The sequence below is a fragment of the Hyperolius riggenbachi genome, chromosome 1, assembly GCF_040937935.1.
Source record: "Hyperolius riggenbachi isolate aHypRig1 chromosome 1, aHypRig1.pri, whole genome shotgun sequence".
In the NCBI taxonomy this organism is placed as follows: domain Eukaryota; kingdom Metazoa; phylum Chordata; class Amphibia; order Anura; family Hyperoliidae; genus Hyperolius; species Hyperolius riggenbachi.
In genome coordinates, this window is record NC_090646.1 from 588,801,938 (window position 1) to 588,827,343 (window position 25,406).

Here is a 25,406-nt window from a genome sequence, read left to right on the forward strand (position 1 = left end):
TGTTTACAAATTAGCTGCTCTGCCATGGCAGAGGAGAATCCTGAGCTGACACAGCTGAAAGGTCAAATTATGGTGGTGTTTAGTCACAAATGAGAGGGAATTAGGCTAAACTCTCTAAATACATATGGGGTACATTTCTCTATGTTTTCCTTCTGTCCTGTGCAAGAGTTCAGGTCCACTTTAAGGAACGATAAAGGCAAGGAAGTCCAGCACATATAGGCTGAAAAGAGAGATCGGGCAAAGAGATGGTAGAAACTAACTATAGAGAGATGACGTTTAAGCCACACGTACGAGGCATGTTACCCATAAGTGACCAGTACCCGATAACTTGGGGACATTGCAGGGATGAGGTGTAGAAATGAGTTGCTAGCCTGTAGGCTAGTGATATGTTGTGTTGCTATATTAAGGAGGCGGAGGGTGGATGGCGTGGCGCGCCAGTGACATCATGCAGCAGCCGGAGTGAGTGGGGACAGCAATGCTCTTGGTCAGCCATATTGATTGCTGGCCTAGGTGTTGGTGGCATCTGGGGCTGCTATACTCATGCTAGATCCTCACCAGAGGTGGTCGTAATCATTGTTTCATGTAGAGTATGTAGGAAGAGAGGTGGGCTGGTAGGTAGCAGAGGGTTTGATGGAAGCTTGAGATAACAAAGAGATAGAGAAAGGTAACTGATGATGTCACAAAGAATTGGGATGAGGAAATGGTAGAGTACAAGACAAAATGGTTTAATTTACCAAGGAAGGTACACAGAAAACTGGACCAGAAGCCAGAGCAGTTGCTGCAACCAATCATAAAGTTTGTTTCATGTAATCTGCTTACTGGACAGCTTCTTCTCTTTTGCTCCAGTTTTCTGTGTACCTGCTTGGATACACAAGCAGAATTACTGTCACCTGCAAGGATCAGGATTTGATCTCTCGGACGACAGTTCGGAGGCGCATTCTGTTGTTATGAAGGGTGGAGGCTGTCTGACGGCATGATGCATGGCAGAATGCCCGGATAAATAAGAAGCAATCGGCTGCAACAATCCCCAGTCAGATCTCTTGCTGGCACATCAAAAAAAAATCAGATACTACTATATACATTCTAGAATCTAGATCCTCAGCAGAGGCAGCCCCGACTGCCCAGCTCATCTGAGAACCATCTAGTGTGCGTTCAAGGCTTTAGTGTACTGTAAGTGCAGCCCTCTGAGCAGTGGCATAGCTAGAACACCAATGCCTCCCTTCCCTTCACCTTGGTTGTGTTGGTCTAGTTAACCTATCCTATCTGTGAATCGGATAACAAGATGCAACCATTATGCCGCCTACATGCCCCATTCAAAATGACAATGCTGCCAAATCTCATATAATATGTAGAATGCAGCTGCCAAATACGTAGAAAGCAGCCATAACAAATGCAACCATTTCCCCTCTAGAATAAGTGCAGCCATGAGCCCAAATAATAATTGAAATCAAGTCCCCATACAACAAATGTAACCATGTTTTCCCTATAAGTATAGTCATGTCCCCACACGAAATTGGACACGGTCAACAGACAAGACACTTTGAGCATCAGAGCTGCAGCCACTAGGATGCGCTCTATAGGCAGTAGCAGTGTTAGGGAGTCGTGCCTAAGGTCTCCTTACTGAATAGGTGCTGGCAGTGCAGTTTCTAGGCTAAAATGCACCCAGGGCGAGGGTGTAAAAATTGCGCCCCCCCCCCGAGCAAAGTATGGGTGCCCGCAGTATAGGTTAGCCAGGTCTAGTTGCACTTAGTATAGGTCCCCCCAGTATAGGTAGCCAAGAATAGGTACCCCAGTATAGGTAGCCAGGCATAGGTGAGCCAGTATAGTTGCCCCCGCTATAGGTTAGCCAGGTAGGTGCCTCCAGTATAGGCAGGCGCCCCCGGTATAAGTTAGATAGGTAGGTGCCCCAGTACAGGTTAGCTAGGTGGGTGCCTCATAGGTAGCCAGAATAGTTGCCCCCAGCATAGGTTAGATAGGTAGGTGCCCCCAGTATAGGTTATTTAGGTAGGTGCCTGCAATATAGGTAGCCAGTATAGTTGCCACCTGTATAGGCTAGCTAGGTAGGTGCCCCCAATACAGGTTAGATAAGTGCCCCCAGCATAGGTTAGATTAGGTAGCTGCCCCTCAGTGTAGGTTAGATTAGGTAGCTGCCCCCCAGTGTAGGTTAGATAGGTAGCTGCCCCCCAGTGTAGGTTAGATAGGTAGCTGCCCCCCAATGTAGGTTAGATTAGGTAGCTGCCCCCCAGTATAGGTTAGATAGGTAGCTGCCCCCCAGCGTAGGTTAGATTAGGGAGCTGCCTCCCAGTATAGGTTAGATAGGTAGCTGCCCCCCAAGTGTAGGTTAGATAGGTAGCTGCCCCCCAGTGTAGGTTAGATTAGGTAGGTGCCCCCCAGTACAGGTTAGATAGGTAGCTGCCCCCCAGTATAGGTTAGATGGGTAGCTGCCCCCCAGTATAGGTTAGATTAGGTAGGTTCCCCCCAGTATAGGTTAGATTAGGTAGCTGCCCCCCAGTATAGGTTAGATTAGGTAGCTGCCCCCCAGCGTAGGTTAGATTAGGTAGGTGCCCCTCAGTGTAGGTTAGATTAGGTAGGTGCCCCCCAGTGTAGGTTAGATAGGTAGCTGACCCCCAGTGTAGGTTAGATTAGGTAGCTGCCCCCCCAGTGTAGGTTAGATAGGTAGCTGCCCCCCAGTGTAGGTTAAATAGGTAGCTGCCCCCCAGTGTAGGTTAGATTAGGTAGGTGCCCCCCCAGTATAGGTTAGATAGGTAGGTGCCCCCCAGCGTAGGTTAGATTAGGTAGCTGCCCCCCAGTATAGGTTAGATTAGGTAGCTGCCCTCCAGCGTAGGTTAGATTAGGTAGGTGCCCCCCAGTGTAGGTTAGATAGGTAGCTGCCCCCCAGTATAGGTTAGATTAGGTAGGTGCCCCCCAGCATAGGTTAGATTAGGTAGGTGCCCCCCAGTGTAGGTTAGATAGGTAGCTGCCCCCCAGTGTAGGTTAGATAGGTAGCTGCCCCCCAATGTAGGTTAGATTAGGTAGGTGCCCCAGTATAGGTTAGATAGGTAGCTGCCGCCCAATGTAGGTTAGATTAGGTAGCTGCCCCCCAGTATAGGTTAGATTAGGTAGCTGCCCCCCAGCGTAGGTTAGATTAGGTAGGTGCCCCCCAGGGTAGTTTAGATAGGTAGCTGTCCCCCATAATGGAGGGGGGAGCCGGAGCCACGGGGAGGGCAGCCTGACCTCTCCCTCCCTCTCCTGGGCCGCCCTCCGTGCTCCCCCCTCAGATGCAGAGCGAGCAGCCAGGGAGGAAGCGCTGTATACAACATACATCCCTGCGTTCCAAGCGCTGCTCTCTCGCCGCCGGTCTCTTCCTCTCTGCCGCCTATACGATGATACACACGCTGGTTCCAGAAGCAGCGTGTGTATCATCGTATAGGCAGAGAGGAAGAGACCGGCGGCGAGAGAGCAGCGCTTGGAACGCAGAGAGGTATGTTGTATACAGCGCTTCCTCCCTGGCTGCTCGCTCTGCATCTGAGGGGGGAGCACGGAGGGCGGCCCAGGAGAGGGAGGGAGAGGTCGGGCTGCCCTCCCCGCGGCTGCGGCTCCCCCCTCCATTACAGCGCCCACCTCCCACCAGTTCCCAACAGCGCCCCGGGCGGCGGCACAGGCCGCACGGCCCTAGAAACGGGCCTGGGTGCTGGCTTAGTGAACAGGAAGAGCTGAGATTGAAATCCAGGTCTCCTGTGTCATAGGCAGAGCCCTTAACCACCAGTACACTCAGGGCCGGGCCGAGGCATAGGCTGGAGAGGCTCCAGCCTCAGGGCGCAGTGTAGGAGGGGGCGCACAATTCATTCAGCTGTCATTCCTAATTGTGTATGAAGCAGAAATAAATAAGAAAAGGGGATACATAGCATTGACTGCAAGCCAGATAACTAGATATTAAGGTGTTGGGGAGGTTGTGGGCCCTGTGGCCCTCTTAGTCTAATAGCAATCAGTGTGTGATGGCTGGGGTGGGAGGGATGGAGGGGCGCACTTTGGTGTCTCAGCCTTGGGTGAAGGAGGACCTTGTCCCAGCTCTGAGTACACTAACCAGCCACAGACCCGTCAATGGGTGTTCTTTTTCATATCTATGTCCTCTTGGCACTGGCCAAGTGATGTCACATAATGTGCACAGATAGATGGATACAGACATAAGAAAGGGAGAAAGCAAGTAATTATGATTGCTTCTCTTCAGTACCTTGTACCAACCTCTTCATTGTTTGGGAAACGGTTGATATTACCAGCAGACCAGAACACTTACGAGTTTGTAAATGATCTACTGACCTTTGCAAGCCTTGATAAGCTTTTAATCAATAGCAGAGAGTTTATTGATCAAATGCATGAGCAAACGGGGTTCGTGAGTGTAATGGCCCATACTCATGGGCTACAATTGTCGCTCGTGAGTATGCGCCGTTGCACGGGCGTGCACCCCGAACTGTCGCCCGTCGCTGATGTCGCCAGGCGATTGAACTGCTCAATCGCCTGGCGACAGTCGCGCCGCAACTGTCGCTAGTCCGCGTGAGTACGCGGACTAGCGACAGCAACCTCAATTGAAGTATACGGAGCTTCCGGCGGGGGGAGGAGGAACGTCGGCGACAGCTTCCGTCGCGCCGCTGGTCCCTCTTCCGCGTGTGTACGCGGAGGGACCTGGCGAGGAGCTGTCGCGGCCTGTCGCCCACACGCTCACGTGTGCTGGCGACGGGCCCTAAAAGTTGCCCGTGAGTATGGGCCATAAGAGAGCGGGCAGGGGCAAGAGTAGCAGAGTGATTGCATAAGCTATGTTTGATATCGGGCAGTAGTAGCGGGATGATTGCATAGCTATGTTTGATATCGGGCAGTAGTAGCGGGATGATTGCATAGCTATGTTTGATATCGGGCAGTAGTAGCGGGATGATTGCATAGCTATGTTTGATATCGGGCAGTAGTAGCGGGATGATTGCATAGCTATGTTTGATATCGGGCAGTAGTAGCGGGATGATTGCATAGCTATGTTTGATATCGGGCAGTAGTAGCGGGATGATTGCATAGCTAGGTTTGATATCGGGCAGTAGTAGCGGGATGATTGCATAGCTAGGTTTGATATCGGGCAGTAGTAGCGGGATGATTGCATAGCTATGTTTGATATCGGGCAGTAGTAGCGGGATGATTGTAAAGCTATGTTTGATATCGGGCAGAAGTGCCGGGGTGATTGCATAGCTAGGTTTGATATCGGGCAGTAGTAGCGGGATGATTGCATAGCTATGTTTGATATCGGGCAGTAGTAGCGGGATGATTGTAAAGCTATGTTTGATATCGGGCAGAAGTACCGGGGTGATTGCATAGCTATGTTTGATATGGAGCAGTACAGTGACAGTGAGGGCAGCTGTTCTATGGTTTCTCCATACCATTTCTGCTGAATTCTGATAAATGTTGTGTAGTACAAGGGGGTAAATCAGTCACAGCGCCTCTACCGACATCCAAACCTACGGTAGGCACAACCGTTGATTTGCAGGTCGTGCTCACATATGGTGTAGGCTCTTTTCACACTGGCAGCAAATGGGAACGGAAGGATGGGTCCTGCACGATATTTCCAGATTGCCCAGACAAAGCGGATAGTGATGGAGGCTGACGGAATCAATGCTAATCTATGAAAACGGGCGGAGTCCACTCTCACTAGGCCAGGGGTCTGCAACCTTTAAGAATGAAAGAGCCACTTGGACCCGTTTCCGAAAAGAGAAAAAAAACTGGGAGCCGCAAAACCATTATAAAACAGATATGTCCCCAATATGCACAAATCGTTAGCAGATATGTCCCCAATATGCACAAATCGTTAGCAGATATGACCCCAATATGCACAAATCCTTAGCAGATATGTCCCCAATATGCACAAATCGTTAGCAGATATGTCCCCAATATGCACAAATCGTTAGCAGATATGTCCCCAATATGCACAAATCGTTAGCAGATATGTCCCCAATATGCACAAATCGTTAGCAGATATGACCCCAATATGCACAAATCGTTAGCAGATATGTCCCCAATATGCACAAATCGTTAGCAGATATGACCCCAATATGCACAAATCGTTAGCAGATATGACCCCAATATGCACAAATCATTAGCAGATATCATCCCAATATGCAGATATGACCCCAATATGCACAAATCGTTAGCAGATATGACCCCAATATGCACAAATCGTTAGCAGATATGACCCCAATATGCACAAATCGTTAGCAGATATGACCCCAATATGCACAAATCGTTAGCAGATATGTCCCCAATATGCACAAATCATTAGCAGATATGACCCCAATATGCAGATATGACCCCAATATGCACAAATCGTTAGCAGATATGTCCCCAATATGCAGATATAACCCCAATAAGCACAAATCGTTAGCAGATATGTCCCCAATATGCACAAATCGTTAGCAGATATGTCCCCAATATGCACAAATCGTTAGCAGATATGACCCCAATATGCAGATATGACCCCCAATATGCACAAATCGTTAGCAGATATGTCCCCAATATGCAGAAATTACCCCCAATATGCACAAATCGTTAGCAGATATGACCCCAATATGCACAAATCATTAGCAAATATGACCCCAATATGCACAAATCCTTCAGCAGAAATGACCCCAATATGCACAAAACCTTCAGCAGAAATGACCCCAATATGCACAAATCCTTCAGCAGAAATGACCCCAATATGCACAAATCCTTCAGCAGATCTGAAAAGAAAACCCCATTTACTCACCTAGTAAGAAGACCTCCTGTCACGATCTCCTCCTGTCCCGACCTCCTTGTGGCGCGCAACTCCGTCGGCTCCTCTTCCTTCCCGACGTCACGTCCTGCCTGCACTACACTGCAGGGGTACGGGAAAATGGCCGCCCGAAGCCCTGCACTGGTCCGGCGGCCTCTCTGATAGGCTGCCGGCCAGCGGCAGCACACGTGACGTCACACGCGCAAACGTCACACGCGCGCCGCAACCACTGACCCCCACTACCGGTGTAGTGTCAGAATGGGCAGCCCTGCAGCACCGGAGCCGGGACTGAGCCGCGGCAAAGGGGAAAAAGAGCCGCTTGCGGCTCCGGAGCCGCGGGTTGCCGACCCCTGCACTAGGCTGTTCATCTCATACATTTTGCAAGATACTCACCTGCCGCCGTCCATTTGGGTCTCTGCATGGAAAAAATGCCGGTACACCCATCCCAGAGCCCCAGCAGAAGCATCTTAGCTTCCCATTAGTTTGCAATAGACCAATGGGGATTGTCCCACCCTTTGGTTCATTGAGTAGTAGATCAATGAAAATCATCCTGGGGAGGGACGATTCCCATTGGTCTATTGCTAGCTTATAGCCTGATGCTTCTGCTGGGGCTCTGGGATGGGTATACTGGCATTTGTTCCATGCAGGGAAGTGAATGGGCCGCAGGGAAATGTGGCCACAGCTACCAAGCAGGTGGAACAGAACGGATTGTAAAACCCCATTAAGAAACTGATGCACAATCAAAAAAACGGATACTAGGAAAGTGTTTTATGGCTGTAATTACTTACCAGTGAGGGTTATGGTATAGTCTGGCCCCGTCCAACCTTGTCCCGACCCGGATAGAAACTGTCACTTGCATACATTACGTTTAACTCTTTCTGTCAAAGAAAGAAAAAAAGCAACACAGCCTAGTTATTTGTAAACTTGGCGCTGTACATACACATGTCTATCTCATCATGTCACATGTCCCCTCAGTTGTCCTTTAACGATAAGTGATTACGTGACTTAGCCATGCACTGGAAGAAGGCCAGGAAAAGACATGTGTCACAGGAGCCCTCAGTGGCTGACCGCACTTAGCCTTCTAAACGGTGCCAGCGCACAGATCGTGCGAACTCTGGTCGCAGTCAATGCGCAGGAACCGTTAAGAATTAGCCGCAGACAACTCAGAAGGGAGCCTGTGAGACACGGGTGATTACAACGTCACCTACTGGTTCAGAGTAAACTGCCACCACCGCGGTTACTATGGGACCGTGGGGCCCACTAACTGACTGACTAATCCTGCGAATAAAACGGTTAAACACACGATATTCTGTCTAGCCAACAACAAACAAACAGTAGCGTATCTTCAGAGACCCGGGATCATTTCTGTGTGTGCTGATAAGCAGGGTAGCGGAAAGTGAATGACTTGGAGAAAGTCGTTTATTCACGCAATATAAATAATTAATATATACAGACAATTATGAAAATCAACAATTATGAAAACAGCAATAGCCAGTATGAAAAATAAAAGAAGGGAGAAAAATACTTAGTTCTGGAAAGATGTCCTTATTGTGGGAAGAATCATAAAGTCCTTGGTTTCAAAGTCCAGAGTTCAGAGTTCAGACCAGGTGGATGCCAGCATATCCTCAGGCTGGCATCTGATGAGTGCAAGATGGTTCAGTGTGGAGGACCCTGAGTTTTTGTCCTCAGCCATTCTTATGCCCCTGCTTCAGTAGGAGGGAGTGAGGGCGGGGAGCTATACACCTCCTTCAAAGATGAGATGAGCCCTCCTCTTGTACTGGGGCTAGAAATCATATCTACCCATATATGGGCTCTATCTCACAGAACCGTACAGGTCAGGGCAGATTTACTAATATTTCCAGATCTGCCTCGATGTACCCAGCAGTCTGATACCAAACATGAGGGGTGGGACCCCTGTGGTACCATTAGGGCACTGTTGGACTGCCTAACGGGCAGTCTTTACCTCAGAAGGTTCTGAAATGTGCTCAGAACCAACGCCAGGCAGGGCCCTACCTGCTCTGTTAGTTTGGAGGGTCTGCCAGCCTGGCAACACAGAAAATATGATACATATAGCAATTTATGGAATATGAGAGACCCCTGGGATTTATACCAGGTCATTCCCAGGCAAAGGTTCTTTGAAGTTGGCAGCAGCAAGCCACATGTCGGCTCCCTGCTGGGAAAAGGAGTCGGAGTGTCTGAGTTCCCTCACTCTAAATTTGGTTCTGTCATGGTGTTTGTCACCTTATACCTGATGGATGGGCCATCAGCACAGCTTGAAGCCAGGGACTCTCTGGGCCCAGGCTCATTAGCATATCAAAAGAGCCATCCTGCAGTTAAGGTGATGCTATTCCTCTGCTAAGAAGGGACTGCAGACCTCCTACACAATAAATCCAGATTGTACCGATTTGAAGCGCAATCGACGCAGGAATCGAGTGCGATCGTTCTTTTCTTCACGGGCGGTTCCAGGACGCGCCTGCGTCCCCGCAATCGTCCGTGACAGCCCCCCCCCTTGTCCGTGGCTTAGCCACTCATCCGCAAGATGTGTGGCGGCGCCGCTAACCTGGCTGACGGGCCTCGAGTTGCCGGTACGGCGGGAAAACCTATTGGAGCCTGTGGCTCGGTTCCCCTGGACCGGTCGCGGTCGGCTACCCTCAGGGTTGACCCAACATGGACCGTTCTGGACAGGGCGTTTGCGCCACTGCAGTCGGACGTGGTGTCTGCCGGGACTGCGGACAATGGGCAGTGGGTTGGTTAGGTCAACAGCCAGCCCACGCAGGGTTCCCCTGCTGAGTGGCTGTGGACCTAAGGGAACCCCGCGGGAATCCCTGGACCTTCCCAGCTCCTGACAGACGGCACATGCCCCGCAGTAGTTGGCTACATCCCTGTTCATCCGGGGCCAATAAAACTGTTTCCGAATACCGGCGAGTGTCTTGCGGACACCCGAGTGCCCGGTCAGAGGATTACCATGTGCGGATTTCAGCACATGTCCCCTGAACGCACTCGGGACCACAAGCCATTTGGTATTCGCGTGGGATCTACCTGTAGGGGGCTGTACAGACTCACTGTACAGTCTCCCACCTTCCCAGTACACCTTGAAAGCGGCCCCGTCTGCGAGGGGCTCAGCGGCTTGCTTCCTGAGCACCTCCAGGCTTGGGTCACTTTGTAGTGCGGCCGAGAATACGGCGCTGTCAGTTTCAGCCAACTGGCTCATGTCACACGAGGCCAGCGGCTGAAAGGTCTCATCCCTGCGGTCAGAGGAGGGGGAGGAGGCCGGAACCCCCTCCACCTGTTCTGAGCTCGGGTTCTGAGCAGTGCCGCTGCGCGGTATTGCTAGCACAGGTACACTGTCAGAATGGCACAGACGGACATTACTCAGATCATCATTGCATGCAGTAATGACATTGACAGGTATAGACATTTTTTCATTACAGACAGGTTGTACAGGAGACTCAGGTACAGTTACAGCATCATCACAACAGACAGTCTGTACCTCAAACTCAGGTGCCTTTGAAGCAGGCACTATTGAACCTGGTACCCTTGAACTGGGCACATTCAACCCACCTCCCCCTGGTGCTCCCCCAAGTGTATAAAGTACCTGGTGGTGGGTGGAGAGTCCGTCTCCTTCCGTGAGCGACAAGGCGGTCGTGGCAGGTTCATAGTAGGACACAAGTTTGCCCAAATCAGTCCCTAGCAACACAGGGACTGGGAGATCCTTCATAACCCCAACAACCCTTTCGTGGACCCCTCCCACTCCCCAATCCAGCTTCACTCTGGCGTGGGCTATGTGGAAAAGGGTGCCCTCTACTCCAGTAAGGGCAAGGGATCGGCTGGAGCTGATGCTCTCCTTTGGCACAAGATGTGAGTGAACTAACGTGATGTCAGCTCCGGTGTCTCGAAATCCGGTGACAACTTTGCCGTTCACTCTAACAAGTTGCTGCTGGTCGGTTCGGTCGCGGATTTCCTGTCCGCGTGCAAACAGGACAAAATCCGATGATCCAGGCTGTGGTTCGCTGGCGGGTTGCCTCTGCTGTGGGTGAGGTGCAGGTGATGCAGATGATCCAGGTGCGGGTGGTGTCTGTCTCCGCTCCGGACAGTCGAATTTCATGTGTCCGGGCTGGCGGCAGTAGTGACAGGTGACCTCTCCAGGCGCTGCGGGCCTGGGTGCAGCAGCTGCGCTGGGTGGCCTCTGTGGCGGACGGCTCACAGGGGCAGGAGGGTCTGCCGAGGTATTGGGCTGACCTCCTCTCCAGCTGGATGGGACAGTTCTGCGTGTATCAGCCACCCGGGTAGTTGCAAAAGTCTCAGCAAGGTCTGCAGCGACAGTTGCTGAAGTCGGCTTGCGTTCTAACACAAATTGTCGTACATCAGCAGGGCAAATGTTCAGAAATTGCTCGAGGACTATCAAGTCCTCCAGGACGCCATAAGACCCTTTGGTGAGGCCTAGAGTCCACTGACGGAGTGTGGTGAGCAAGCTGCTGACCACATCTCGGTACGAATCAGAAGACTTTTTCTGCCAGGCCCTGAACTTTTTGCGATAGGCTTCTGGCGTCAGCTGGTACTTAGTAATGATAGCGTCTTTTATAGCAGCATAATCATTATCCTTCTCCGCAGGCAATTCTGCGAAGGCATCAAGCGCTTTGTAGCGCAGCAAAGGTGTCAGATGTCTGGCCCACTGGTCTTGGGACAGACGATACTGACGGCATGCTTTTTCAAAAGACCGCAAAAACAAGTCAATGTCTGTGTCTTTTTCAATATTAGCAAACTTAAATTTTGCACTTACGGGTGCTGCAGCTCCTTCAGCAGGGAGGCTGGGCGGTGAACTCCGGCTGGCCTGTTGAACCTTTGCCATGTCGAGCTCATGCTGTCGTCTCTCCCGCGCCTCTGCAGATTGGCGCTCCCGTTCTCGCTCAGCGGCATCCCTCTCTGCGTGGCGTTCAGCAGCAGCAGCAGCAGCAGCAGCAGCTTGCCGCTCCCGTTCCTCTCGTGCTTCCATGTACTGCATGTACTTTTCCAGGTCAGTCTCCATCAGCTTTTGTAATGCCTGCTGCATTACCGGGTCAGCACCCATGGACAGTCCAGTACTGGCCAGTTCCGGGCGAGTAATGTCAGAAACTCTGGGATTGGGGTCCATACTGACAGTCTCTGGCGTAACTGTTGCAACAGGGCCCGCAGGATGCTCAACCTCTGTACGCCTAAGATCTTCAGCCTCTGGTTCCCCTTGATTGTCAGATGGGCTGGTATCCACCTCAGCGGACACTCCCGGCTCCCGCAGTTGCTGGGTATCCCATCTGGACAAGTCGGCTATCAGGTCCCGTTTTGTCTTGCGGAGGATGCCAATGCCCCTCTCTTCGCAAAGATTTTCCAGGTCTGCTAGGCACATGTTCTGGTAGTTCCCGGACATTTCCATGCCAAATAAAATAAAACTTTGGGGAAGGGGTACTGGCTACACAGTCTCTCTGTATATATAAAAAATATATTGCCTTCCAGCTACACCAACGAATTAGTTCGTTTCTCGATAGCGCTAGCGCTATCGCAGATACTTTCAGCACAACACAGATCCCACCGCTGCCTAACACTGTCACAGGAGCCCTCAGTGGCTGACCGCACTTAGCCTTCTAAACGGTGCCAGCGCACAGATCGTGCGAACTCTGGTCGCAGTCAATGCGCAGGAACCGTTAAGAATTAGCCGCAGACAACTCAGAAGGGAGCCTGTGAGACACGGGTGATTACAACGTCACCTACTGGTTCAGAGTAAACTGCCACCACCGCGGTTACTATGGGACCGTGGGGCCCACTAACTGACTGACTAATCCTGCGAATAAAACGGTTAAACACACGATATTCTGTCTAGCCAACAACAAACAAACAGTAGCGTATCTTCAGAGACCCGGGATCATTTCTATGTGTGCTGATAAGCAGGGTAGCGGAAAGTGAATGACTTGGAGAAAGTCGTTTATTCACGCAATATAAATAATTAATATATACAGACAATTATGAAAATCAACAATTATGAAAACAGCAATAGCCAGTATGAAAAATAAAAGAAGGGAGAAAAATACTTAGTTCTGGAAAGATGTCCTTATTGTGGGAAGAATCATAAAGTCCTTGGTTTCAAAGTCCAGAGTTCAGAGTTCAGACCAGGTGGATGCCAGCATATCCTCAGGCTGGCATCTGATGAGTGCAAGATGGTTCAGTGTGGAGGACCCTGAGTTTTTGTCCTCAGCCATTCTTATGCCCCTGCTTCAGTAGGAGGGAGTGAGGGCGGGGAGCTATACACCTCCTTCAAAGATGAGATGAGCCCTCCTCTTGTACTGGGGCTAGAAATCATATCTACCCATATATGGGCTCTATCTCACAGAACCGTACAGGTCAGGGCAGATTTACTAATATTTCCAGATCTGCCTCGATGTACCCAGCAGTCTGATACCAAACATGAGGGGTGGGACCCCTGTGGTACCATTAGGGCACTGTTGGACTGCCTAACGGGCAGTCTTTACCTCAGAAGGTTCTGAAATGTGCTCAGAACCAACGCCAGGCAGGGCCCTACCTGCTCTGTTAGTTTGGAGGGTCTGCCAGCCTGGCAACACAGAAAATATGATACATATAGCAATTTATGGAATATGAGAGACCCCTGGGATTTATACCAGGTCATTCCCAGGCAAAGGTTCTTTGAAGTTGGCAGCAGCAAGCCACATGTCGGCTCCCTGCTGGGAAAAGGAGTCGGAGTGTCTGAGTTCCCTCACTCTAAATTTGGTTCTGTCATGGTGTTTGTCACCTTATACCTGATGGATGGGCCATCAGCACAGCTTGAAGCCAGGGACTCTCTGGGCCCAGGCTCATTAGCATATCAAAAGAGCCATCCTGCAGTTAAGGTGATGCTATTCCTCTGCTAAGAAGGGACACAATAAATCCAGATTGTACCGATTTGAAGCGCAATCGACGCAGGAATCGAGTGCGATCGTTCTTTTCTTCACGGGCGGTTCCAGGACGCGCCTGCGTCCCCACAATCGTCCGTGACAACATGGTACAGTGAGAATAGAAAAGCAAACAAAAAACTGGTAACACAGGAAAGATGAAACGCACATCTAAATATAAACAGCTTGTTTTCCTTATCGGAAATGCAAGTCATTGTAGGCAGTGAATGGCTGCTACAAGTTCCAACTAACCATTTCCCCATTCAGTTATTTGTATATGTTTAGTGTTTTTCAGATAGTATTATTTCCGGGGTAGTCATGCACGGGCTATGTATTGATTCTGCCTCGGCGCTATGTATCGATAGAGCAATTGCTGATACTTGAGTAGTTCAGGTGTGCAACCGAGTTTTCTGTGGTATGATCAAGATTTTTCCTCCATGTTTGCAGATTGTCTGAGTGCAACATATTCTCTTAACAAAAATCCCATTCCTAATGACTCATCCAAACTTTCTTCTTTAATGTTAATACTGTATACATTTCTATTTAGAAACACTTTTTATTGCTTTCTATGTTTATATATTTGCAAGGGAGAGTTCCCTTTTAAGCTGTGTTCACACCTGGACAGGACAACTCCCACTAGAAATGCTGCTGGGATTTTGAGTTGTGACTAAAGGGGTCCATGCATCTAGCGATCTTGGCGGCCAATCGGCCAAGAGTCAGATCTCTCTCGGATCTAATCTGATCGGAGAGAGATCTGCTGGCCGCCATAAACCACAGACCGATTCCCGATTCATTTTCAGTATGAAATGTTTCGGGAATCATCCTTGTGATACCGCCCCCGGCCGCTGCCTGTGCAGTTATACTTTACCTGTCTGCTGTCCTCACTGTGCTTCTACATCTGCACCCCCACGTGTTGTAGCACCTGGAACGTGTGTGTAATGTCATGCTGGTCACGTGGGCCCCAAATGCGGAAATAGGGCATGGACACTAAGCGTGGATGGCAGACAGGTAAAGTAAAACTGCACGGGCACCGCGGAGGACATACAGCATGGGGGGGGGGGGGGGGGCAGTTTGGGTCAGAGAAATGTAGAAAAAGCCATAGTGTCCTGTTCCCGAGCATTGAATCACAGTTTAACACTATATATCTGCATAGCAGTTCAGTATGGGGAGTTTATATACATATACTCAGCTCAACTGGGCACTTATAAACTCTCTCCAGTTTTTCATGACAGTCCACAAATCCTTATTTATGATTGAATAATCCTGAGAATTTATCAACCACAGATGATAAGGAGTAAGTAGGCTTTAGTGAGACAAAACCTAACACTTTAAAGGGAACCTTAACTGAGAGGCCTCCAGTTCTTACAGTACTTAGCGTTTACCCCTTAGTTTTAGGGGAGGATTGGTTTAAAAGGGTTTTTCCCATGAACCACAGAATCCCCCCCTTTTTTTTTTTTTGGAGCAGCGACCAGCATCATACTATACAAGGCCGAGTGGGGACGGTACTTCCCCCACAAGCGCTGACGAGTGGTTGCCTCACCCAGCAACCCTTGTTTGTGAGTATACTTCTTGCCTTTTATATACTGTCCTGGCGACCTAACGATATTACGCTAGATTGGGCTCCCGGATCTCCCTCTGCTTTTTTCTCCACGATTTAACACTTAAAGGGGCACTATGGCTAAATTCTTCTTATATTATCATTTAATATAAAATATGTGCAATTGTAGCACTGTGTTATGGCCCATACTCACGGGTGGCAAAAGTGGCCTGTCGCCAGCACACGTGAGCGTGTGGGCGACAGGCCGGCGACAGCTCCTCGCCAGGTCCCTCCGCGTACACACGCGGAAGAGGGACCAGCGGCGTGACCACCGACGTTCCTCCTCCCCCCGCCGGAAGCTATGCGTAGCTCAATGGAGGTTGCTGTCGCTAGTCCGCGTACTCACACGGACTAGCGACAGCTGCAGCGGAGTTGCGGCGGCGACTGTCGCCAGGCGATTGAACATTTCAATCGCCTGGCGACATCAGCGACGGGCGACAGTTCGGGATGCGCGCGGCCCATACTCACGGGCGACCTGTCGCCGCAACACGCGCGCCCCGCGTGTTGCGGCGACATTTGTCCCTCGTGAGTATGGGCCATTAGACTTGTATTGTGGCTGAATAAAACTCTGCTTCAATCCTGTTGCCTGGTCAGACCATCACACTATCCACTTCTCCCTCTCAATACCAGCCGTCAAACACCAGGTCAAGAATCAAATAAAATATCGCCGCTTAAAAGGGCTAACACCTCAACATATCCGAGATAACCTTAGCTTTGATGAATTGACTGACTCCAGCTTGGACCCTGATACTCTGGTGTTTAAATACAACAAATGTGTGTCCTCCACCTTTGAGACCATTGCTCCTCTGCGCACCAAATATCTTACTCCACACCATCATGCACAGTGGTTTGATAACGCTATAAAAGAGCTGAAAAGACAAGGCCAAAAACTTGAGAGGCTGTGGCGCAAATCTCAGTCCCCAGAGGACAAACATGCCTTAATCTTCCACTTGAAGAGCTATCAAAAGGTAATCACGGGAAAAAAATCATCCTTTCTATCACAAGAGATTGCAAATGCAGTTAACAAACCAGCCCAACTGTTCCGCACAGTGAAAAAACTCTGCAACCCAGCATGTCAAAAACTTAATATCGAGTCTTCAAAGGACCTCTGTGACCAATTTGCCCATTTCTTCACAGACAAAGTCTCCGCTATAAGGTCCGCCATCCAACTTACAGTATCTGAGCCTAATATAGCGCCGAAGACCATTAGCAGAGACAACGTAACACCTTGGTCAAACTTCAAAGAAATTGATGAAGAAGTCACACCAAGCATCCTCCTTCACGTCCGCCTAACTACCTGTGACCTGGATCCTGGCCCAACACAGTTCATGTTGAACTGCCCCGACCTGTTCGTACTGGTATTCCTCAAAATTGTTAACTGTTCCTTACCTCAGGGATATTTCCTGCTTTACTGAAGGAAGCAATCATCAGGCCTCTCCTCAAAAAACCCTCCCTGGACCCAGATGCAATGACCAGCTACAGACCTGTCTCTAACCTCCCCTTTCTGGGCAAGCTAATTGAAAAAGCTGTATACCTCCAGCTAGAAGCCAGAATCCTACAAAATAATAGTTATGACCCATTCCAGTCTGGCTTCAGGAAACACCACAGCACTGAAACTGCCCTCATCCAAATATGCAACCACCTGCTCATGGCAAGAGACAGAGGAGAGTGCTCGATCCTCATACTGCTAGACCTTTCTGCAGCCTTTGACACAGTTGAGCATGACATCTTGATAAACAGGCTACAGGAATACTGCGGCATTGATGGCATAGTACTTCAGTGGTTCCAATCCTTCTTGAGTGGCAGAACCCACAAAGTGTCTATGGGGCCCTTCCTGTCCACCCCTGTAACACTTAAGTATGGGGTGCCCCAGGGCTCAATCCTCTCTCCCCTGCTTTTCACGATTTACATGCTACCATTGGGAAAACTAATCCAAAAACATGGCCTGACATACCACTGCTATGCAGACGACACCCAACTATATCTTTCCTTCAAGCCTGGTGTGACAGACCCAACTCTAACTATAAACGCCTGCTTACGTGAACTACAGCAATGGATGAATGACAACTGGCTGAAACTAAATGCAGACAAAACTGAAGTCCTTCTGATTGGAGGGCAGAGCATGATAACAAAACAACTTAACTTGCAGTCTTCACCACTGGGAATAGGAGGCACGGATCTACGCAGCTCTGATCATGTGCGTAGCCTGGGAGTTCTAATTGATGGGGATTTAAACTTCAGAACTCAAATCTCTGCTGTGGTGAAATCATCCTATTTTCACCTGAAGAACATTGCAAAAATCAAGCACCTCATACTCCTAGAAGATCTGCCAACCTTAGTCCACGCCTTCATCACATCCCGACTGGACTACTGCAATGCTCTCTACACTGGCCTTCCAAAAAAGGTCTTGTACCGCCTACAGCTGATACAGAATACTGCTGTCAGACTGCTAACCAACCAACCCCGTCACTGCCACATAACACCAGTCCTGCATTCCCTTCACTGGCTACCTATAGAATGGAGAGTCCTATTCAAGATCGGCCTACTGACATTCAAATCCCTGAATAATCTAGGCCCTGGATACATGAAAGATATGTTACAGCTGCGTAGCAATCCCCGCATTCTCAGATCCACAGGTTCTAATAATCTAGTCATACCCAGAGTCCACTTGGAAACTTTTGGTCCCAGAGCCTTCTGTCATGCTGCCCCTACGTTTTGGAACTCCTTACCTCAACAGATCAGGACAGCCCCATCCCTGGACGTGTTTAAATCCAGACTGAAAACCCACCTGTTCAGTCTGGCATTTGCAGAAATATAACTTTTGTTGTGTGAATACTTCATCCTACTAATTACTGAATCTGAGAGAGCCTAAGCGCTTTGAGTACTATGGGAGAAAAGCGCTATAGAAATGTTATTGTATTGTATTGTATTAATATTGCTTTACCCTAAATCAGTGCTGGAGTCCCATCGCCAGAGAAAGCTAAGCCACGCTGAACCAGCACATTCCATTCTGCAGGAGGAGGCTGCCTTATCAGTCGTTTCATCTGAAGTTGTAATCTCCCCTTTTGATGTATCAGGAGAGGTTTCACCCAACTTCTAACTGCACATTAGTGCTGTTACAGCTCCTCTGATCTGCCATATGTCTCAGGACAATGAAGTACGGCTCTGATGAAAAAAATGCTCCCCGCTGAGGTCACCCTTCAGAGACACAAGCAGGACACTGGCTACACAGCACTTGCATGTGCTGAATCAAGACGCTGGAATCCTGTGCATAAGAGAAGCTGGTCTCCATGGCAACTGACAACAAGTGGTGACCCTGCCTGTGCCAGCTTCTCTGAAGGGGGGCCTCAGCGGGGAGCATTTTTTTCATCAGAGCCTTACTTCATTGTCCTGAGACATGGCAGATCAGAGGAGCTGTAACAGCACTAATGTGCAGTTAGACATTGGGTGAAACCTCTCCTGATACATCAAAGGGGGAGATTACAACTTCAGATGAAATGACTGATAAGGCAGCCTCCTCCTGCAGAATGGAATGTGCTGGTTCAGCGTCGCTTAGATTTTTCTGGCGACGGGACTCCAGCACTGATTTAGGGTAAAGCAATATTGAAGCAGAGTTTTATTCAGCCACAATACAAGTCTTACACATTGCTACAATTGCACATATTTTATATTAAATGAGAATATAAGAATAATTTAGCCATAGTGCCCCTTTAACTGAGAGGGATATGGAGGTTTCCTTTTAAACAATACCGGTTGTCTGGCAGTCCTGCTGATCTTTGGTTGCAGTAGTGGCTGAATCACAGACCTGAAACAAGCATGCAGCTAATCCAGTCTGACTTCAGTCAGAGTACCTGATCTACATGCTTGTTGAGGGGCTGTGGCTAAAAGTATTAAAGACACAGGATCAGCAGGAGAGTCAGGCAACTGGTATTATTTTAAAAGGAAATATCCATATCGTTCTCAGCTTAGGTTCCCTTTAAAGAGAACCCGAGGTGGGTTTGAAGAATATTATCTGCATACAGAGGCTGGATCTGCCTATACAGCCCAGCCTCTCTTGCTATCCCAAACCCCCCTAAGGTCCCCCTGCACTCTGCAATCCCTCATAAATCATAGCCACGCTGCTGACAAACAGCTTGTCAGAGCTGGCTGTGTTTATCTCTATAGTGTCAGTCTGCTGCTCTCCCCGCCTCCTGCAGAACTCCGGTCCCCGCCTGCATCCCTTCCCTCCCTGCTGATTGGAGGGAAGGGACGGGGGCAGGGACCGGAGCTATGCAGGAGGCGGGGGAGCAGCTGAGACTGACACTACAGATGTAAACACAGCCTCACAGCACGGCTGTGATTTATGAGGGATTGCAGAGTGCAGGGGGACCTTAGTGGGGTTTGGGATAGCAACAGAGGCTGGGCTGTATAGGCAGATCCAGCCTCTGTATGCAGATAACATTCTCTAAACACACCTCGGGTTCTCTTTAAGGTGGCCATAAATCTATTGATTTTTGACGGCCGATCGGCCATCCGATTCAATAACTACTATTGAATCGGATGAAAATCTATACTGCCACAAGCATGCACAATGGATGATTTGACTGATTTTGGGCCAAAATTGGTCGAATAAATCATTTGAACAAGCTGGGAAATCTCAGGTTGCCATGGCTGAACTCGGCTAAATCGCGAACGACAAACATGGCGGAAACACCCCTCCCCCCCCCCCAATGTTTTATATGCCCCTTAGTGCTTTTGCATTTATACTTTTCCTGTCACGTTGTCTCCGGAGTGTCCTTGCTGTATTTCCCATTCAGGTCCCATGTGACTACCAGCATATAGCACATGGGTTGCGCATGTGAAGTCACACACTAGCTTCATGTGCTATAACGCACATGCACACAGCCACGTGGGATGACAGTGGGGAAAAAACAGCGCAGGCACTTTGGGAAGGCGTGGCAGGTAAAGTATAAACGCACTGGCACCGAAGGGACACACACACATAAAACAGGCAGATTCCTGAAAGACTTCAAACTGAAATCAATTGTGAATCTGCCTGCATCGTATGGGCAGCCAACAGATCTCTCTCTGATCAGATTTGATCAGAGAGAGATCTGCCTCTTGGTCGAATCTGCCCTTCATCACTAGATGTAGAAGTCAATCCAGAAAAAAAAGCCTGCGTAATAAAAATTAGACCAGGCAGGAAGAGAGAGGACATTCATAGAGTAGTTTTAACTTTAACATTTCAGGATATACAAAAAACAAATTGTAATAACAATTGACAAAGACAAATAACATTTATATCACACTTTTCTCCTGCCGGAAGCAAATAGTCAGAGCTGCAGCCAGTAGGACGCGCTCTATGGGCAGTGGCAGTGTTAAAGAGAAACTCCAACCAAGAATTGAACTTTATCCCAATCAGTAGCTGATACCCCCTTTTACATGATAAATAGAATGATTTTCACAAACAGACCATCAGGGGGCGCTGTGTGACTAATTTTGTGGTGAAACCCCTCCCACAAGAGGCTCTGAATACCACGGTACTCTGGGCAAACTGCCACAATGTAACAATGTTCACAGACAGGAAATGGCTGTTTAAAGCTGTCTGTAACAGCCAGATTTGCTAGAAACAGCTACATAACTTGCCCACAGTAACAATGTCACCATGTAATAAATGTCAGAATGTGAATCTGGGAGAGGAAAGATTTTACAATGAGCAAACACTGACTAAATCATTTATACATAATTATTGTAAAAATTAAGCACTTTTTTTACTACATTATTTTCACTGGAGTTCCTCTTTAAACAGTCTTGCCCAAGGTATCCTACTGAATAGGTGCTGGCTTATTGAACAGGAAAAGCCAAGAGTTGAACCCAGGTCGCCTGTGTCAGAGGCAGAGCCCTTAAAGGTGTAGTCAAACGTATCAGCACACCGGATTTTCCATAAATTCACGCACTTTTATTGAGCCATGCGTTACCACAAAAGGTATGAAACCGACAATTGTTTCGGGGGCCACGCAGGGTCCCCCTTCTTCAAGGCGTGTAGTTACAAGTGCATACAATTCAAACCATTTGTGACACACAGCGCTATGCTGGGCAATTGCCTGCATAGGTTGCTAAGCAACCCAGCAAGCTAGGCTACAGTACTTACGCTGTATGGTCCCAATATATAAAATGCCTCTTAGGCTAGAACAATGCAAGTATTAGAGGGTACATATGTGGTTGTCTGTACATTGCAACACACGCACGCTGAGGCACACTTACCCACCAGGGCGTAATCATAAACATGATGGACGGGAGGACCACCCACATAGCTGAAAACACATAAAAAGAAGAAAATGCTTTGATTGCAGGTTATAACCAGGAATGTGGCATGTTCATATTGTAAACAATGGAGATGACATCACTGTTTTGTAACATTTGGGGTGGGATGATTGGGGATTATGTTAGTATAAGAGGTGGTTTGAATTGTATGCACTTGTAACTACACGCCTTGAAGAAGGGGGACCCTGCGTGGCCCCCGAAACAATTGTCAGCTTCATACCTTTTGTGGTAACGCATGGCTCAATAAAAGAGCGTGAATTTATGGAAAAACCGGTGTGCTGATACATTTGACTACAGTTTTGCTCGAGACATAGCCTATGTCCCAGTGTCAAGCACCCGACTGATGTTTTGATGGTGTGCCCTCCAGGACTTCTTTTATTGCAAGAGCCCTTAAAGGGACACATAAGCCAGGAATAAAAATCCATTTTACTTGCCTGGGGCTTTTACCAACCCCTTGCAGCCGTCCTGTGCCCTTGTAGTCACTCATGAAGCCTCCGGGCCCCTGCCACCAGCTAGTTTTGTTTTCGCTGACGGAGTCTGCATGCTTCCTGCACCTGCGCAGGCCTGGTCACGCGTATAATTCTCCTTCATGTTCCCGTCCTCAGTAGCATCCTGCACAGGCGCAGGATGCTATTGCGGACGGGAACGCGAAGAAAAATACGCATGGCCAGGCCTGTCAGCAAAAACTAGCTGGCGGTAGGGGACCGGAGGCTCCATGATTGACTGCAAGGGCACGGGACGGCTGTAGGGGGCTGGTAGAAGCCCCAGGAAAGTAAAACTGATTTTTTTATTCCTGGCTTAAAGGAACCAGAGACAAAGCACCCTCATTTATTTTACCATATATATCAGTGGGAACATTAGAGAAAACGCCTACCCTGCTCTCTGTTTCATTATTTACTGTTCAGATTGCTTCTAATCAGCCCTGATAAAATTCCTCGACTGAACATTCAGGCCCAGTGCACACCAAAACCGCTAGCAGATCCACAAAACGCTAGCAGTTTTTGGAGCTGATTTCAGAGCGATTTAGAGAAGTTTTCTAAACATACCTAGCGGTTTTGGGTGCGTTTTTGTGTAGCAGATTGCACATATTGTTACAGTAAAAGCTGTTACTGAACAGGTTCTGTAACAAAAACGCCTGGCAAACCGCTCTGATCTAGAGTTTTTCAGAGCTGTTTGCCTTTTTCCTATACTTTACATTGATGACAAAACGCTTCAGAAAACCGCAAACGTGCAGCAGGAGGCACGTTTGCTGTTTGGAGAAAACCTCAAACCACTGGTGTGCACCACCCCATTGAAATACATTAGCCAAGCGTATTTACAGGCGGATGCGGCCGGCGGAATGCACCTAAAACTGCTCAGTGTGCACTGGGCCTCAGTCTGGATTTGTTCAGGAATTTTTATTGCTGAGTCTGTCTTCTGTGCTGTCTTTTCAAGCCCAAGCCTGCCCCCTTGTGGCTCTGCTCAGGAATCATTATAGCTGAGTCATTATAACAAAGCCAGACTGAATGTTTAGTCGGGGATTTTATCTGGGCTGATAAGAAGCAATCTGAACAGTAAATAATGAAACAGAAAGCAGGGTAGGTGTTTTCTCTAATGTTCCCACTGATATGTATGATAAAATACATGAGGATGCTTCGTCTCTGGTTCACTTTAAGTGTCCCTCTAAACATTACACTATCCAGTGATTTGTATTAGTGATTTGATTTTAATACACCTACACTGGAAGCAATGCCATCCTATTTTTGTGAATGCAGCTATATTTGCTTTGAAACAAGTGTTTTCAATACTACTGCCTCTTTTTCATTAATTTATTTTCTTATTTCAGGAAATCGCAGTTTGGGCCCCAGAACATTTTACATAGACACAGACAGCGGCTTTGTTGATGAATTTGAATTATTTTCAGATGACGACATCGATCGAGATTTTTATGAAGATGTTGTTGACATTTCTGGAGAAGGTTCCGGCTTGAAGCCCAGTATGCCCCGAACTCGGATGATAATAAAGGAAGTAACAAATAACGCCTCAAAGCAGGCGGAACTCTACCTTACTAGTCCATGGCTGACCCGGTTTGTCCCCTCGGTATACACTGTGGTGTTCCTTGTGGCCCTTCCCCTCAATGTCATGGCGGTCATTATATTCTTGTTCAGAATGAAAGTCAGGAAGCCTGCTGTGGTCTACATGCTGAACTTGGCCATGGCCGACATCCTCTTTGTCCTTGTCCTGCCTTTCAACATCGCCTACCGATACGCAGGAAATGACTGGCAGTTTGGACCTGAGATGTGCCAATTTGTCACTGCTGCATTTTACTGCAACATGTATTGCTCCATCCTTCTCATGACCAGCATCAGCGTGGACCGCTTCCTGGCTGTGGTGTACCCAATGCATTCTCTTTCCTGGCGGACCACGGGTAGAGCCTGGGGGGTCTGCATCTTCGTCTGGCTTCTATCTATTGCCAGCACTGTGCCTCTGTTTATGAGCGAGCAAACCAAATATATTGATACTTTGAACATCACAACCTGCCATGATGTACAAGAACTGAAGCACCTGAAGAAATTTTATCTGTACTACTTTGCTACCTTCATCATGGTCTTGTTTGTGTTACCGTTAATCATCACAACCGTTTGCTATATTGGTATCATTCATAGCCTGGGCGGCAAGAGCATTGAGAACTCCTGCAAGAAGACCCGAGCATTGATGCTGGCCATTGCGGTGCTTTGTGTTTTTATCTTGTGTTTTGGGCCTAGCAATGTCATCTTCTTAATCCATTACTTGCATTTTGGTCATGGAGCTAACCAGTCTCTGTATTTTGCCTACATCCTGTGTGCCTGCATTAGCAGTGCTAACTGCTGTCTGGATCCTGTTATCTATTACTATGGCTCCAAACAGTGCCAGAGGTACCTGTACAGTTTGGTATGCTGCAAGAAGCTAACTGGGCCTATAAGCAGCAGTGGTCAATTGATGAGTACAGCCAGCAAAAACGAGACTGGCGTCAGCGCTGTGAAAAATAGCATCTATCGAAAACTTCTGACTTAATCATCACTCATGTGATTATGCTAACTACTGTAAAATTGCACTTTTCTGTAGGCGTGGTATAGCCTGCTCTGTGTCATGTGACTGTGCGGCTTGCGCTGGTCCTTACAGATTAGCTGCTTCCGGAACCAAGTTGAGCATACAACTTGTCTATTATAGACAAATACAGTCAAATTTCATAACATGAGCATGCAAAATGTGCTGAAAAACTGACAGAACGAATTGTGTTCAGTAACTGGCTTCTATGACGGTCTCAAACAATAGGGATGGCAATGCTTAGGAGAACTCATGGAGAAGCATGTGATCAGTTTGATCAGCTGATAGATTTGTAAGGTTCTGATTTGCAGGTCATGATTATGTGTTAAATCAGGAAGTCATCACAGCAAATGAGAACCTTACAAATCTATCCATCCATATCATATTTCCAGAACAAATCACAAACTTTTTCAGCTCAAGGGACAAATTGATGTTAAAGGATACCCGAACTGACATGTGACATTATGAGATAGACATGTGTATGTACAGTGCATAGCACACAAATAACTATGCTGTGTTCCTTTTTTTCTTTCTCTGCCTGAAAGAGTTAAATATCAGGTATGTAAGTGGCTGACTCAGTTCTGACTCAGACAGGAAGTGACTACAGTGTTCTCACTGATAAGAAATTCCAACTATAAAACACGTTCCTAGCAGAAAATGGCTTCTGAGAGCAAGAAAGAGGTAAACAAAGGGGAATTTCTTATCAGTGAGGGTAACACTGTAGTCACTTCCTGTCTGAGTC

At 48.3% G+C, this 25,406-nt stretch overlaps 1 protein-coding gene across 1 annotated transcript in view; it reads left to right on the forward strand.

Moving 5' to 3' along the window:
• LOC137527877 (proteinase-activated receptor 1-like) overlaps window positions 1-25,139 on the forward strand; it is a 48,890-nt gene extending 23,751 nt beyond the window's left edge. Inside the window, exon 2 of the mRNA XM_068248874.1 lies at window positions 23,424-25,139. Within this exon, the coding sequence (XP_068104975.1) occupies window positions 23,424-24,631 (1,208 nt within the window). The 3' untranslated portion in view covers window positions 24,632-25,139. The remainder of the gene's footprint in view (window positions 1-23,423) is intronic.
• The last annotated feature ends 267 nt before the right edge of the window (window positions 25,140-25,406 follow it).